The sequence below is a fragment of the Coturnix japonica genome, chromosome 3 (assembly GCF_001577835.2).
Source record: "Coturnix japonica isolate 7356 chromosome 3, Coturnix japonica 2.1, whole genome shotgun sequence".
Classification (NCBI taxonomy): domain Eukaryota; kingdom Metazoa; phylum Chordata; class Aves; order Galliformes; family Phasianidae; genus Coturnix; species Coturnix japonica.
Genome location: NC_029518.1, coordinates 18,559,737 through 18,578,126, shown reverse-complemented (window position 1 = coordinate 18,578,126; position 18,390 = coordinate 18,559,737). Strand labels below are relative to the sequence as shown.

Sequence of the window (18,390 nt, the reverse complement as noted above, 5' to 3'; positions counted from 1 at the left end):
AACAACCAACAGAGTTTCAAAACTGTAGAAAATGCTTCCTAAAGGCTAAACTACTTAAAAATAAATAAATAAATGAACAAATAAATAAGAATATATATCTGTTAAAAACACAACAACTTATATCAAAAGAATATCTTGCCGGGAGGTTTTTATTTTATATTAACTGAAGGGGATCAAACGCCATCTACAAGATTCTTATATTATGGAAGGTGGAAATCCCCACCATAAATCACATTAGCTAAACATTCTTTCAAAGCTTCTAGACAGCTTCATGTATTGCAGGATGCCAAAAATGCAGTTTCATTTTGTTTTCACCTCAGAGTTATGTTTTAACATAAACAGAAAGAAATCAAAATGGACATGAAACAGACTGCAAGTTTAAAAGAAGTATTTCAAATATCTTTGGTTGCTTCACATGAAAAGGACAAAAGGGAGAAATACAAGGTCACGAATAAAGCAAATAAGATTAAGTGCAAGATCTTGATGCAGTGGTCTTTGAAACACTATAGATTACATTGATAATTCAGGGTAACAACGACTACTGCAAAATGTTACACATTGGCTCCCAAAGTCAGCAAAATCTTCAAGAAACACACAACCAGAGAAACATATTTGCTACCTATTTATCATTAATGTTTATACTCTCAAAGCTTAATTTTCTCATATGGCAAGATTTAGAGTAGAGTCTTGTATACATCTTTTCCATTATTCATAAAACATAAGAAGATATAACAGGAAACAGTTTTCCTTCAAGTTTTAGCCAAGCAAAAAAATACTACAACAGAACAACTGCCCTATAAGAATCATATTAACACTACCCTTAATCAGAATTAGCGTTATTTTTAAGCTACTGCTATTTTACAGTACAATTTCAGACTATTTAAATAAAAGTGGTTGCTGATACATTTCTCAAACACATTCAAGGAAGCTGGTACAGATACAAACTATTGACATGAGATTTCATTTGTATCTACTGTTCCTCAATGTCAGGAATGAGCACAATGATTAACACCTTTGAAAACCTATTCTTCAAGGCAGTTGCAAAGCATCTTAAAAACTATTAATGACAGCAAGAAGTAGATCATGGCTGCTCTGGCACTCCTGCAAATACAAAGCTTTCTCAAAATGAAAAAAATGAACATTGTTTGTCTTCATTTAGAACTTCCTGAAAATTCTATATTTTAAACAACTGTATTTTAAGAATCAGATTCTCAGATATAAAAATTTTACCAGGCATGATGTACCACAGAACCTGTAAGTTTCAAAAATCAGATCTTCTCATTTGTTATCATATGTATGTCCTCGTCCCTGTCCACACAGAGATGCAGTGTCGAGTGCATCATTGTTGGAATTGTACTTTGAGTTCTGATAGTCACGGATAGATCAGAAACACACTTTCTACAAACACAGGGCTTCCTTCTTTATCCAGGTACATGCATGATCTTACTTTTATTGATGTCCTTAGGAGGCTTAGAATAAAAAGCAGTTTATTAATTTATAATTCATGTAACAATTATGGTCATGTGTTCTTTCATATTGCAGATAGCGCTACACAGCAAAATGAGTTTTTAATTAAAGGTAAAATTAAAACTGCTCTTATGCTCTTTGATGTAATTCCATTTAAACCAGAGAATGTGAAGCAAATTCATTACCGTAAAGTACTTTGTGGCTGGAACTAGAACTGGAGTCTAGTTCAAATTCACTAACACGGCTTTCAGAAAAAAGAAAGTTGCAGATTGTGATGTGGTCCGCCATTCCCTCCCTAAGGGTACAAGCATTTCATCAACAGTAGTCCACCTACGCATTTGTAAATATGTAGAAAAACCTGGCTGTTGTGAATAGGAATCATACGTTGCCCTAGTTACTGCCAGTCAACATCTAGAACAACCCAAAATATCCTAGTAGGAAAATGGCAAGCAGATCACATCATCTTACCTTGCACTGCTAAACCAGCTAGTCGAATTCCCTGCTCCAATGATGAACGCAATCGGCCATCAAGAATGTCCTTTTTCACTTGTAGGTAATACTGATATCTACAAACCAGAAAAGAGGACAAACCAAAAGGGCAGTGTGTATATACAGCTTCTACAGAGCAAGAGACTACTGAAAGCAAGAAAAACTCACTTCAAATATGTCAGGCAGCTGAACAACAGTCAGTGCCCGATATAAGAAGCTCCACATCATCAATAACATACACAGCAAAATAAATTAAAATGATCTCTACACGTGCAATGTTTCCAGGTGTATGAAAAGGAAAATAAGATGTTCTAGTTTGTGCTACATGTTTTTGACCACACAGAAGAGGGATATCTGCAGGGACGGCATCCTCTATAAATTCTGTACAAGTTAGAAGAGACCAAGTGTTCTACAACTCACAAAGAGGCTCTTCCATCACTTACTTATGTTTTTTACTCAACTATCACCATTTTGATAGAATATCAAGTTAAAGTCCAGTGAAGACAATTTCATTAACAAGCCACAACATTTTAATCTGTAGGCAACAATTACATGTTTGCTTGAATTACCTGTGTTGCACAGGCACTAAAATCAGCAAGGGACAAGACATGCAGCTGAGAAAATTACAGCCACAATTGCATCCCCTCAAACAGAATAGATTTAAAATATAATGACTTGAACAAAACCAGATCACTCTGTCAAATCTGGATTAAGAAAGATGTCATACAGAAGGATACCAACAAGCCTCAGAGCCTGTGACCTCTGAAAAGGAACAGCAGAGAAGAAGAGTTAAGGCAATAAATGCCTGACTGGACTCAGCTGCAACCAGCACACCACATTTGATCTTAAGTTTGAACCTTTGGGAATAGAATATAAACAGTTCTCGTCTTAATGATTTCAGGCACATAAGTCACCTTCCTGGTACCAAGTCAATTAACTTGTCTGCAATGAAGAACCACTCAAACATCACCTGTGTCACTATCTTAACTACACATTACCACTTAACTCTGCGTAGGCATTAGAAAAAAACCTACATGCTTAAAAACAAGCACAACCCAAGCCATTCTTTGAGGGGTATTAATCAAATACAGCATTTTACACTCTTCCTCAGTTAATTCTTCTGTCAGCAATGTGAGATGCAGTAACTTGCCACTAGACAGCACCAAAGCTCTGAACAGACCTGTACTCAAGGTAGCAGCACCATAAGCAGCTATAAGCAGTGCAAATCTCTCAATGAAAGGCCTGTAGATGTATTTTAATGTCTGAAAAGATCCCTTTTGAGTTCACAGATTTTATGTGCACTTAATTGCCAGGTTGCTCATTTTTAGGTTTCCTCTTCCCTCTCACTTCCCCCAGAAAGAAGAATAACATTGTCAAAAAGGAAAGAAAATATTCACCAGAAGTGCTTAGACATAGCTTTCACAGTATCATAAAGGTTACATCTTTGGCCGATTTTGAAATATGATGGAGAGAGGCAATGTAAAATCATACTGCTGCTCAGCATGACACCTGTGCTTCAGCCTCAGGCTTCACACTTACCCAGTGCAAGAGACAAGTCAGCTTGTTTGCAGTTCTTTGCAATGACTAACTCTAAATTCTGAAAATACACACGCTTTCATACAAGCCTGATGTAAACTGCTTTGTCAAGTATGTAGGTGAGTAAATGTTTGCTGAATCTGATCTTAAAGACCTGTAATCCTGAAGCACGCTATTTATGGCACTGGTACATATGTATGCATGAGTTGCACATTCTAGTCTGCCAGAACAGAAGGAAAATCCTCCATGTTCCTTAAAGCTCTGTATAGTTAGAACTATTACTAAAACAGACACAAAGTTAAAAGACTACACAGAAGTCAAAATAATGTAAAATCCTACCACAACATCCCAGCTCTATAAAAGTCAAGAGTATCACCAGCTTTCGTGAAGCCATGATTCCATGATTGCTATGCCAGCAATTTTAGACAAGAGTTCAGAAAAATGCTTTAAGAAATCACTTAGCACTTACTTCACGGAAAAAATGCCCACTTGAAGGTGTGCAAACTTGAGTGTGATACAAGTCATGATCAAAAATCCTAACAGCAATATTCTACAATATTATGGTACAGCATTGCTTTTACCAACACTGTAGTAGAACAAAATACTAGGATCTGTTATTAATACACCGTGGTCACATAAAGCATGAACTGGAGTCACTAATTCGACTGCCCAGGAAGAGGTAGAGCTGAGCTGTTACTGAATGCCCTGAAGGAAGTTCTACTCAAAGGCCATAATAGCTCGAGGAGCCACAGATTCATGACTCAGTTGTTCTGCAAAACTGTGGTCAGGCCTTCTGCCCAGTCAACAGGGAGCTGAAATTAGCCCATGTTCTATCTAGGATTTGAGGCACCTTCATCTGAAATTATTTTAAACACTGTTATTTTATAACTATGCTATAGCTGAGAATGCTCTTTGCTTGAGTTGCTAAAGTATCTCTACAATTTGAAAGCAGTTAAACATTTGAAAAATGATTTGGCTATACATTCACTGAGGAAAGCTGTTCCAGAACAGCACATAAAAACATGCATTTCATAAGCCTCTTATTAAGTGGTTGAACTAGGAAAGCATATGGAAACTGAACAAAAGGGAAGTTTACAAACTTTACTCCCAATTAATAAGAGGCAACAAATTCAAAATTAAAACTTACAAAGCTTTACACACAAAGTCAGCCTGGGATACTATGGGAGCACAGGGAAGAAGAGAGACCACCACAGCCAAATGGACTGACAGCTGAAATCTCTCACCTTTAATGCTCATTTTGGGTTAACAGTTTTTAGCAGAGCCTTTGTGTATTCAATATAATGAAGGCTACTACAGTTTGCCAGCCCGTAGCTATTTCCAAAGGGAATGGGAGTGGACAACACGTCTGAACAAAGCCATAATTATAAGGGTATCATTTCCCACAACTCTATTTAACCAATACACAAAGAGTACATTTGCATCTATTGCATTGAAAAGTGCACTTTTTCTAAAGTAAACTGGACAGTTATGAGAACATTTGTATTCCAGAATCAACATCTGCATTTTAGCAATACATAACACGTCAGAGGGTTAAAACCCCTAGAAGCAGGAGATAAGGGTAACGTTTTGAAATGTAATTACAATACCCACATTATGACTCAGCTGCAGCTGTGTAAACCTATGGAAACTCCATTTGCCCATACAATTCCACAAAGACCTCCCAAGACCAAGTTTCCTGTTCTGCTCTCACTTCAAAAAACAACATGGGTGTCTGTAGAATGTCACTGACTTCCCTGTACTGATCAATCACCACTGATTACCCAATATATTATTTCTGCTGCTCTTCTAAGTATGCAGAAAGTAACTCAATGTCTTTGATTTACAATCTCTTCAATAAGGAATACTTCCAAAATACAGGCCATCATGCAGAACCTGGCCCAACCAACACTGGTAGTCAGAACTGCATGGAGATATTTAAGGGTGGTTTAAAAAAGCAAGAGTATGGGTTAATTTTGCAGAGTAATTATGTTGGTGCACCGTATCTTCAGTTTTCCTACTGTTAACTTCTACAAAGAGTCACTGGGTAGATATTTCATCAAATAACTACCCATTATCAGACCTATCAATCAATATCCAACTCTGACTGAAAACATACAGAAACAGGATAAAAAATGCTTACTGATGAAGGTTTTTAAAATCTATCTACAAGAAGGATTAGTACTGTCTAAATGCTGTACTGATCAGTCTAGATCTTTGCTGTCATTCCCTGCTTTTACTTTTACTTTCTCAGGGACAGGAAGGATTGGGGAAATGCACAATGTCTCCTCAACAGCATCAAAGACTTTTCAAAACTGTTTTTTTTTTTTTTTTAATCAGTCAATGTGTTTCCCTAGAAACTTCAAGTCAGTACAAATGTGTTAGTTTCAATACCAGTAACTTGTTATCATAAGTGCATGTTAAAATACATAAAAGCACCTGAAAACATTAGTTATCCAAGAGGTACAACTCCTTTAAAATTGTTCCTAATGATGCAATTACTGGCTTGACTTTTTTATAACTCATTAGGTACCATTTTGGCATCAAGCCTATCTCTTGGATAACTGCACAGCTATGTAGCTCAACTTCATTTCTGGAAGAAGAGAGAACTGCTTTACTAAATTCATATGCCCAAATTACAAAGCCTTCAAGACTGAAAGGAGAAAAAGATTGGCCCACAAGTGTTTCAGCTCTCTTCCAACTCTAAAAAATAAAATCAAATGGAAATAATAATAAAAATAATAAATCTATTTGAGTACAAGATGATCTTCAAAAATTAGGGACACAATAAAATTCTCATTGAATCACAACAACAGCCTGACACGGGTTATTTAGGTTTACCTCAGAATGGTAATATTCTTCTGAACAGAGACTATGCAACCTACAGTTATGCAATTATCTGCCCACAGGGAAAGCAATTTCTCATGAACAGAGGGCTTTTATCATGTACTAGAATTATTTTAAGCATTAGCTTTGATATTTGTGAGTCTTTTATTCTTTTTACCCCCCAAAACGTGCCATGATCTTGGCTTAAGTAGCAACAGGATTCCACAGAAAAGTACATGCTACGTTTTTAAAAGAAATTCATTCTTTTTATTTTAAGCATGTGGTCTTTCAAACTTTCTCAGCCTTTGAGCTAGATGAGTCAGATTACAGCTATTCAACGTGGAAGCAAAGGAATTATTTGATAAAGACAAAAATATTGTTTTTATTTATTTCACATTTGAGAAAACGAAAATATTTAACTCTTCCTGATTGCTTATCTGAGAAAAACATGCTTTAAACAGAAGTAGCCTTATTTCATGAATAGAATCTGAGGCATGTGACTGGTGAAGTAACTCAGACAGGAAAACAAGGCAGATTTGGGAAAGTTAGATTTTGTTCCTAAGTCTCAGTCAAGAATGCTGCTTACTGGATACTGCTTATATGGTGCAAGTCACTCAATACCGAGACAAAATTTACTCCAAAATTGAGCTGCATTTTATATGGCAATAAGGAAGAGCAGGTAGATAAGATTGGTCTCTTCAGATACAACGTTTAGTATGTTGGCAAAGTTGGTGTTTTGATTTCTGGGCTCGAACAGGCTGAAACACATTTGGAAGTAAAGATTCCATCAGCACATCTTAATCTAAAGGCATTTAAAAAAAAAAGATATACATACATTGATGATGTCATTGACAGTAATGCAGTGCTACGGTCTTGTCTTTGCCTTTCTAAAGAAAACTTAGATGGTGTTGATAAACACCATCTCTAGCTTGCTCCTCTGGAATTTCATCCATTTATCTCCCAGCGGAAGCCTGATATTTCACAGCACTAGACAATAGCCATTTATCTGGGATTTATGAAATATAAAGAAAAAACAGGGCTGTGCTCCACTACAAAAGAGCAATATTTTTGGAAGGATATTACTGAAAACAAGTCTGCCACACCCTGCAGCAGATCTTCAGAAAGACCAGTAGCTTTGCCAGAAAAAGAGGAGACAAAAGGAGTCTTTGTCACACACACAGGAGGATATTCCTTCAGAAGTGCAAACTATCAATGCCAACAGTATAAACAATCATAACAGACAGTTTTTAGGATAAGAACTCCTTGATCAAACAACCCTAGAAAGTAGATAAAGGTTAGCATCAGGTAACTGAGAAACTAGATTGTTCAGAAACAGCATCCAACCTTCCTACATCCTGGTTTCCTTCAGCAGCTGGGTGGAAAAGATGACGGAAACTAAAATTTAAACATATGGAAAGACTAGTGTCATTCCTTTTCCCCTTCCAATTAAGTTAGAACAATGCTGGGTTAGCATCATTTTTTTTATGTCTTTGTACAACTGAAAAAGGAGGACAGATAACACAATTCGTATCTATCCCCTCATCACGATCAAAACACAGTTCTTATCTACCCCCTCATCTCTCAGTCTCATTTTAAAAGCAAGAGTTTACAGCTAAATGGAAGAAAAGAAGAATTTGGATAAGACAGGCTAATTTTACAATGACAGACATTTCCATTTGTTTTGACATGCAATTTGCAAGCATAGAGGCAAATAATAAACTTCCTTGCACTGTGAGCAGAGTGGCTGAGGGAACTGGGATTGTTCAATCTGGAGAAGAGGAGGTTCAGGAGAGGTTATTGCTCTCTACAGTGACCTGAAAGGAGGTTGTAGTGAGATGGAGGTTGGCCTCTTCTCCCAGGTAACTGTGATAGGATAAGAGGATTGCTCCAGGGGAGGTTCAGGTTGCACATTAGGAAACATATCTTGGAAAGAGCGGTGAGGCAGTGGCATAGACTGCCCAGGGAGGAGATAGAGTCACCATCCATGGAGGTGCTCAGAAAATGTGGAGATGTGGCACATGTGTTACTATCCTATTAAGCATTCTTACTGGCAGCAGAAGACTGAACAAATTTGGAGGTTTGTCCATTGCTGGAGTTTCCCTCTCCCTAGGCTGGAGCTGGGGGACAAAGCAGAACCATGAGGTACCACGCTGCTTCTTGCAGACCCTGCCTTTCTGCAGACACCTTCTGTCTGCAGCCACTAGCACCACGTCCTGTCTCAGTGATATGACCATTGTGAGAAGGGAGTTTGGATTTTAAAGAAATGGTTTGTAAGTGTTTTGTTTATCCTGCTTTTTTTTTTTTTTAATAGACCACAAGCACTTACATGCATCCAGTCCCTGTTAAGGCCTGCAGACATGACACGAGCCTTCCAACACACGTACTCCTTCCTTGAAAGGCTTAGCCAGCAGATGCAACTTTTTGGTATCCACCTATTTCTCTATATTTAAAAAGGAACCCCCAGCTGCAACAGATCCATCCTCTGTCCTAGGTTCTATTCTGTTTTGAAAAACAGCATATTATATTTTTTTGATACTCTGAGTTCAAATAAGCCCACAAATATGAAGCCAAACCTTAAATAAGAAGGCTAGTAATAGCATGCTTTAGCAAGAAAGGAAGGCATGCCACAACCTGATCCTGATTTTCTGCCCTTGAACTCTTGAATTAATTATAACAAATTACAGGGAGCCCCACTACAATTTATAAGCACAATAAACTCCCTCACAACCACCTATAATTTTATCAGGGTTAATCCAAATACCTGAAGAATTATACAGTAGAAAACTCCAACATGCCGTTTAGAGTAAAAAATGTGGGAAGCCATATTCTCTCGCTTTACAAGTCCCATCTCTCAGCAAAGGCTAAGTATGCTCCCTTCAAGTTAGAGTCCAACAAAGCCAGACCCTGGTAACACCATCAGATCATTCACCTTTATAAAGGCCAGAGGAGAACTGCAAAAATGGCAAAATTTTCAGCTGAAAAACGACATTCAATAAAAACATAAAGATGACATGGAAACACTAGACTAAAATATCTGGGAGCGAAGAGTTCATTAGCCATATTTATTTGTAAGTAATATGCCACACATCCATCTGTGTGGATTTTTTAGCACATGTTAAAATAGTTTTATTGTTCAACATGGCAGTCCCATTGACTTCAAAATACTCACATAGTTAACTACACGTTTGTGCCTCCTGAAATGAGGCAGATGCATTTGGCCACAGTATGGGAGATGCTTGCTCTCAGCTGTTTTTTTCTTAAATGATCAAAAAACAAAATGGAACCAATTCAGTCAGCTCAATTACCCTACAAACCAACTGCAGCAATGCACTGTTTGTTTCTTTTCTTATAACTCTTAAAGGCTGCATTTGATGATCAGTATTTTCATTCTTGCAGCCCAGCCCACTTCAAACAAAAGAACAAAAAGAAACTACAAACCCAACATAGTAAGCACATTAAAGGTAAGAAAAAGATGCAACCTTCCTTAACAGTGGTAATGCTAGAACTAAACCCAGATCTCTTCTCCATCAATTGGCTCCACAACTAGAGTGATTATCAAAGCCTATGAGAGAAATCATCTCATGCTAGACTTCCTTCACCCTTTTTGTGCAGTCTGCATGAAAGAAAAAAAAAACAAAACAAAACAAAAAACAAAAAAAAACCCCCCACCACAAGTACTTTACAGTTTTTGTTTTGTTTATTGGTCTAAAAACTGCTGCCTCTACCCTCACCTACTTATGAACACGATCTCCTCCACTTCCACACAGGATCCTCCCTCAGGAAGCAAAGCACAAAAACACCCTCTTGTTGTTTTCCGATTTTGAGACCCAGCAAAATTTCAGCAAAAATGAGATTAGACAAAAATGTTAATAATAGCTTTGATTTATTTCATATTACTCACATGTGTTGACTCAGTTCAAAACATGCTGTTCTGTACCCTGAAGAGTATACGCAGCTAACCTTCAAGCTGTCTCCACTGTGGGAAAAGGTGGTTTAAGTTGCATATGGAAGCAATATGAGTCAACAGTTTGAACATTCTCCTGGTAGCCAGCCAGGTTAATGGCCAAGCAGGTTAGAATATCACACACAAAAAAATGTGGTGAGTTAACTAAACATATGTGTACACTAGCTCATAGTCTACAATACTGAAAATAAATAGATAAGTGTTTTTTTAAATTGGTTTAAGTAGAAGCATGACTAAATTATTCTCCAGACACACACACACACACACACAAACAAAAACACCATGAAAAGTTATATGTGTCCCATATACTTCCCTCCTTGTTTATAGCAGTTGGAGTAATTACAACATATTCCATCCCTCTCAAATCTTGTCTCATATGTAAGCACACAGAAGCATATCACAAAAGCTTTGTAGAGCAGAACAGTATACAAGTATACTCAGGTGTTACTCCATTCAAATAGAAAGAGGATACATGGGAACTTACAGATCACGGGCTTAGTCTGAACTTTATTTAAAGGCTGTGCTAGTCTGGAGGGAAAGTTTGTGGATTTATGGAACTCAAACAAACAACAACAACAACAAAAATTAATAAAACCTTCAGGTAGTATTCCCATCCCATGTAATGCAACATTCAAATAAAGATCTACTGTATTTAGGAGAATTTTACTTTGTATGGAACTAAAATCCAGTTCATTTATTACATTATATATATCTCCAGTAATAAGAAAACAGTGAAATGAAATGCAGTGAAGTTGCTGCCTGGGTGTTGGGCCTGCAGTACTGTAGATCATTCCTGAGAAGCCATTACTGAAGCATCTAATGTTAGGGTTCACAATCTGCAGAAAACATAAAAACTCAGGTTGTTTCCCTTTCCCAAAGACTGATGACTGTAGGGTTTCCACAGGAACAGTTGAACAGCCACTCTGCACATCAGAAAACCATGCAATAAAATGACGGCCCATGAAGGTGTTGGAACTTCCCTCTAACAGGAGTAAACGCAATCCTGCAAAAGCAAATGCAGCTCTGATAACAATGGGCAATGTTGCCAAAGAAGTATATGAATCATTGCCCTGTTGGTTGGATAAAGTAGATTCATTTCATGAAATGAATAATTATTCTTTTTAAAAGCTTCAAAACAGCTGAAGATATCAAATGCAAAAGCAGCTGCCAAAGATAAAACAGGGAACCAGTAAACATTTCACTGCACAGGAATGTGCCATCTTCTGACACCAAGACTTCTGCCAAATTCTTTTTGAGATTTTCAGCTGCATAAGGGCCTCCACACAAATGCTTCTTTTAAACACACTCAGAGTCTTCCGGATTGTACTGACATCTTTCAGCTTTCTATTCCGCCAATAAGGGAAAAAATATTAAAAGCTATTCAGTTCCCTGAAAAAAAGGGTGTATTTCAAACATGTTGCATCTCAGCAATAGGGAAGGAACATAACATTTGCTCCCTCCAGCCTGTAGGATGGCCAAAGTTCAATAAATTTGACTGAAGACTTGCAGCACTTCTATAATCAACATTTCCACTGTCGAGAGAAGTCTTGAATTTTAAAGAATAATAACCCCAATCAAAAGCAAGGGTCACTTAGCTTAAAGTTGCTTGCCCAAACGACTCCTTCTGACACTGTAGCCAAATTTCAGACATCTACCTGAGGCTCATTAGCAGAAGACCAGTAAGCTGCAGTTCCCTTTTTGACACAAGCAGCAGAGAAAGGATGAATCACCTGAGGAAAGTGATCCACAGCAGAAGAATCCTGAATCATGCTCTGGAAATGCCCTTTTCTTCCCTCTGATTACACAGGAATTCTGGAGCAACCTTTATTCCTGAGGCTCTTTGAGAGAAGATGCATGATTACCGAAGAACCAGACTGCATCACAGAGACTCACATAAAACATCCTCTGGCAGTCTGCACTTCACTAAAGAAAGTACAACTCATTGCTACTGCAGCATGTAGAATGATAACAGGATATTAGCCCCAGACTAGGTAACAGTTCATTTGTCTAAACCAGTGCCTTAAGCTGCCCTGGGAGACAAGTCAAAATCAGCACACCAGCCCGTAAGGTACACTAAGATATGCACTGTGTATACTGTGCTACTTAATGAATGGGCAGACCCATTTCACAATGCTATGCATTGCTATTACACCTTAAGTAGGAAAAAGACAGTCAAGCACTTTGCAATAGTTTAAATGACAAAGGCAGTGAGCTGCATAGTTCATGGATTAGAAGAGGATGCTTTCTTTCATCTTAATTTGAGGATATACATAAAGGCTTATGGGCACTTCTGTGACTCAAGCATCTGGGGATAAGAAGTGTTCTCCATTTTTCCACTTCTCCTATCCAATTTCTCTTAAACCAAAGGATTAAATAGAATCCCTCTTACTTTTTATTTTTTTTTCTTAAAGAGGGAGAAGCAAAATTGCTCTATTACAGTAGACACCCCAGCCATTCTCAGTATAAAATTCTCAAGATTCTCCCCTTAAGCTACAACTGAGAAAATAAAAACAGCTATTCACTGAACTAACACATTCCCTTCTTCTGTCCAGCAATGACAGATTGGTTAAAAACAAGCCATTCTTTTCTCAGAGATGATATTTTGTGTAAGTCATCAATGCAGAGGTCAGAACCAGGCTCTGAAAAGTTGGGCAGAGCCTTAGTAGGGCAATCACAAGTGAAATGGATGATAAGCTGTCCTTTTTAATAAGTAACCATGTAGAATTTGGCCTGTATTTTAAAGCTGTTTCATTTCATGTAAATGTTCTTTTTACTTTATGAGCAATAAGAATTTCTTCTCCATCATTAAGGAAGCAAAAGGAAACAGTTCTAGTACCAGCATGTCACTTGTTTGAAACTAGAACTCCACTGGCTTGTTTACTTTCATAAAAGTGTATTGAAATATATACTATTTTTAGACTAGCCAATTAATTCTTGAATTTATTCCATGCTATGACAAACTACGTCCTTTGTCTTGTGCTAAATACCAGTTCAGATGAACGCCTGTATATAAGACATTTATACTGACGTAACATAACAACACACCCACAAAACTGAACTGCATCCTCTTGCTTATTGCTTCCAGGTCCTAAATATGCTTGCTGCAGCTAATACCAACAGTGGACATGACTAAAAACACCTTGCAACTCAGAATCAAGCCCTTGGATGTAGTTTGAGAAGGGAAACACTGAAAAGACAATTTAACTCAGCACTCAGTGCAAGCTGTTTGAATACCTCCACCACTCAGATAGCATGGATGAAATCAAGCTGGTCTACACAAAACCAACAAGGAAGCTCTGGCAATCTGTAAATGCTGTCATTTAAGAATTAAAAACTCAAAACATAATTTGCTGCCATATAAATGGCCCAGTAAATAGCCTAGAGTGCTTTAAAAGTGTCAGATCTACTGAAATTTAATACAAACAGTTTCCATCAGGGGAGAGATATGTAAGAATACGTGACTAAGCCCAAGAACATAAAATAAGTATTATTTCCTCATGATCAGATGAAAATGCGATACTGTCTAATGCCAAGATATTCCTGTTACAACATTTCTAACCATCACAGCCACTGCCTTCAAAACACACTAAAGCAAGAATGCAGGCTGAAGTATCCAAAACTGTATTTATAGTTATGCAATGCTTTTTTAGAATTGCTACATATGTACTGCACAACCACAGACATGAAAACACATTCACTTTCTGGTCTAAAAGCACCATATAATGTAATAGATTAAATCTAAGCATCAACAGCTTCTTAAAATATCTGGCACAAAGAGCTCAGCTTTCAATAATCAACATACAGAGAACAAGCTCCCCATTCACTGAAGAAAGTCAGCAGGGAGAAGGGTTTGCCCTCCTCAGCAAATTATTTTATAAACAGGGAATTAATGTTGAATCTTGAAGGAGGTCTTATTTTTATGTTAGACCTTAAACTTTCAGTAAAATACAAAGCCAAAAGAAAAACCCCAGGTCCCCTCAAATATGAACATTACCGAAAAGCAAAACAACACATAATGATATGAATGCAAGAAGAGTCCAAGCAAACACTGCACGTTATTTGTTGCTGTCGTGCTCTAAAAACATCATTAAGGCTTATTAAGTATCAGGTTGTTTACAAAGTGTACTACAAGCCTAATGTGTGTGGTTTTTTTTTATGCTGCAGTAGCCACTAATATTTAAAAAATCCAATAATTAAAACAATAAAACCATCAAAGGAGCACCAAAATGGAAATGTTCCAGACTGCCTAAGCCTGGGTGGCCAACCATGGCTCATCCAGCAGCTGAAAAGCTGCACATCTGGCTGCATGAGCTCTCCAACCAGAAGCTGAGATGGATGAGGGCTGCTGTCAACACAAGCAGGATACCCCGAGTTGGAAGGGAAGCACAAGGATCATTATGTTCATCTCCAAGCCTCCACGCGGCACCACCCATCATTCAATCTCAATGTCAGAGAGCACTGCCCAAACACTCCAGCACTGGGGTCCATGCCCACTGCCCTGGGCAGGCTGTTCCATGCCCACCAGCCTCTGGAGCAGACCCTGTCTCCAACCCCCAGCTGCCCCTCCCCTGGTACAGCTCCACGCCGCTCCCTTGGGCCCTGTCGCTGTCACACAGAGCAGAGCTCAGCCCCTCTGCTCCCAGTGAGGAGCTGCAGCCTCCGTGAGGCCTCCATCAGCTCCTCTGCTCTGTACTGAACTAACCCAAGGACTTCAGTCACCCCTCATGTCTCGCCCTCTACGCCCTTGACCATCCTCACAGCCCTCCTTTGGATGTTCCCTAATACTTTTACATCCTTCTTATACCATGGTGCCTACTGTGTACGGTGATTATTGTCTTAATTCATTAAGATAATTTAAAATTACAGTCCATTGATTGACAGCTCTAAAACAAAAACATGTGTTCACTGTCAACATATAGAATGATAGTGACCAGTACCTGCACATGAATTAGGACATTTTTCATACAAAAGAGGACAATGGAAACTGGTTGCATTTACTTCTCTAGAAGCTACACAGCCTCCTCCTGGACACCATCTTCTTAATGCAGCAGTCATACTATTAAACCATGACTGGACAAAGTACTCTGTAAACTTGAAGCAACAGATATTTTTTGGAAGAGAAAAATTTGGGCAAAGCAGTAAGGCTTCTTCTGCTTGAAAACCAAACTTCAGAAGTAGTTACAACAGTAACACTGGTTGTTGAACTCAGATTTATTTCTCCAGGTGTCAGAGACCATTTCTCTGACCTTTGTTTTTAAACAGTCTATGCCCCCACTTCTCACTCATTTTCCTATCCATCCAACTTAATCTCCGTAATCACACTTAATCACACATCTCCGTACTGACATCCTGTATGATATCACTCTATACATTTGTATTTATGTATTTATTTTTCACAGTAACTGAATTTCCAAGAATAACCGCCATTAAAAAATCCTAAGGGTCTATCAGAGGTGTATGAACAAGTATGGCCACACAACTCATCCCAGCCCATCACTTCAGGAAGGCACAGTCAGGGATTTCCCAAATGAACTGTATGGTACACACTGTGCTGTTTTCTTCTGATGCTCAAATCAACTACTATCAACAGGGAGGTACACAGAGAGACTTCTCAGAGTGCCACAAGCTAGAAGTGTGACCAAGCACGGAGAGAAAAGCAGTTTAATACAGTTTATAACCCTAGCAGTCAAAGTAGTTCCACACCACCGAGCTTGCCACAAAACCAGACGGGCACATAAAGATGTGTTATCCAACCTTAACAAGCAATTAAAAGCACCATTTAAAAATAGCAGTAACCGGTGCAAAAACCCAGCTGACTGCACTTATATTAAAAGCCAGCAACATATGAAGATGCACAGCTTTTGTTTGTTCAAAAAAAGTCACATAAAAACAAGCACAAGTAGGTGAGACATTTAAAAAGGATTTATTTATTTATTTTTAACAGAGTCAGGCAGGGTGAACTCTGAAGTGGAAAGGAAATCTAGAGTTCAATTAACAAATAAAAATGGATTTGGCAGAATCCTTTTCCCCTGTAAATACAAAGTGGTCACAAACCATATATTTTCCTCTTGGTTTCATCCTCCAGTGATGTAAAAACTCACGCAGTTATAAAGGTCTGTAGCTATGTATGTTTTGGAAAATACTTGTTTTTAAAGTCATCATTGAGCAGTTGCAGAAAGAGAAAGATGGGGGACTGTGAAAAAATATTTCCTTAAAAGATAAACACAAAAACACACCCCTAAACAGCTAAAAATGGTGCTGAATGAGCTAAGGTGATTAAACAAGACAAAACAGACATTCATTTAGTTAAAGGAGGAGATGTTTAAGGCTGATTTTTCCACAGATCCTCCAACAAACAGGCCTGGCAGCCACTGACTCCAATTCTCCACCTGCAAACATTTCTATGCAGGTGCAGTCATCTCTTTCCAAATATTCAGGGCTTTCTTTCATTGAAAAGCTGTGCAGCGGCTCTCTGTGTACAACACAGAGCCCAGAGCTGAAGTCAGGGCAAGCACCCAATGCAGCACAGTGTACGTTCTGCAGGATTCTCTTTCTACACAGACAAATCAAATCTAACTATTGCACACGTGGATATCCTGCTCATCCACATCACTGCTTCCTTTTCGCAGCAGCATACCCCAATCTGCAGCAGCGCAAACCTCATTTGCACAGACATGACTAGCTATGAGACTGGAAGCTTCTTCCAAAAAAGAAAAACACGCAGACCAAAGCACACATCCATTCTTTCACAGGAGTATCACGTGTGAAGAAAGATATTGTGAAAACTAAAATACAACTTCAGTTTTCCCTTGGAAACGTAAGGAAAAAGAGATAACCCACCATAACTGGACATGGATTGTTTGATAGCAATACAGAAAGCAGCACTGCACACACATTTTCAGAAAGCCATAAGAGTGTGTGGGTTCTCTGTTTTTGGAACAAAAGCACAGTGAAAGCACTCTTGTTTACTCTAGACACTATACAGAGACTTTTTATTTTAAAATAAATGGTTGAAAGGATACGTCCCCTCTGAGGAGTTTGCAGAAAATAAAAGGCAGATTTATATTTCTAATCTATGCAAATATCTACTCTACAAGGCATCACAAAGACTGCTTTATATCAGATAGCATGCAAATCCCAGGTGCCTTAAATATGCCAAAAACATGTGCAGCATCTCCACCTGCGATGGCTACTCACTCTGAGAACAGCTGGATGACTAAAAAGAGGTTATCTAAGTAGCCGAGAGAGCTTTCTATGAAAAATTCCTTTTGCTAATGTGCCAGCTCCCATATTCCCACCCAAATGGCATCTTCTGTGGCTTCCATCAAGACTGAAAAGCTTTTCAAATTCATCTCATCTGCTTTTTTTTTTTTTTTTTAAAAAAAAAAAAGGAAAAAGAAAATTCTTCTATAATTTTTCAAATTATAGTAATTATAAAATGGCCAAACTTTTATTGATATCTTAGGAAATGATCATGAGGCTGTAATTCACAATTCCCACTGGAAGATGTCTCCAGGACTGGGTGCATGTGGGATTCTAGGACTTAAGGCCAAAGGGATGCTGGAGTGACTTGGATCTCAGAAGGGACAGTACTAAGATCAGAAGTTATGTACAAGTGAGAGTCTCAACACAAGACAAAACAGACAGAGCAGATAAAGTAGGGAAAAAAAAGAGGAGCAGGGGCTAGAAAAAGCTCTGTTAAGGACAATGCAAAACACCCAATGGAGTCCAGCTCTAAGCAGCATCTTCCAGCTGACCCAGCTCTGAGCACAGGAGTTGGACAGGATGAGCTCAAGAGATTTCTTCCAAACTCAGCCACTCTGTTGTTAGTGCTGCTACTTGTGTTTTGCTTCAGCATGTCAGCTGACATTCTCACACTGTACCTCAGAAGGATAGTACTAACTACTTATTAGATTACTACTAAATTCCTCTCCCAGCATGTCATATACTGCCAGGTGTTCCCTGTGCCTCTGCCACTGAGGGACACAGGGATGAGACCAGTACTACCTTTATTTTGTGCATCCACGTTTGGCTTGTGATATATAGCAAGTTACCAGCAAAACCACAAAAAGCTCCTGACCACTGTGAGAGGAACTCCACAAGCAGAGCTC

The 18,390-nt window shown here is 38.4% G+C and overlaps 1 protein-coding gene across 2 annotated transcripts in view; it reads right to left on the bottom strand.

Annotated features, from left to right (window-relative positions):
* The window catches only part of PTPN14 (protein tyrosine phosphatase non-receptor type 14), a 97,038-nt gene that overhangs the window by 36,876 nt on the left and 41,772 nt on the right, over window positions 1-18,390 (bottom strand). For both annotated transcript variants that reach the window (XM_015857322.2, XM_015857324.2), the window contains exon 4: window positions 1,936-2,033. In XM_015857322.2, coding sequence (XP_015712808.1) covers window positions 1,936-2,033 — 98 coding nt within the window. The remainder of the gene's footprint in view (window positions 1-1,935; window positions 2,034-18,390) is intronic.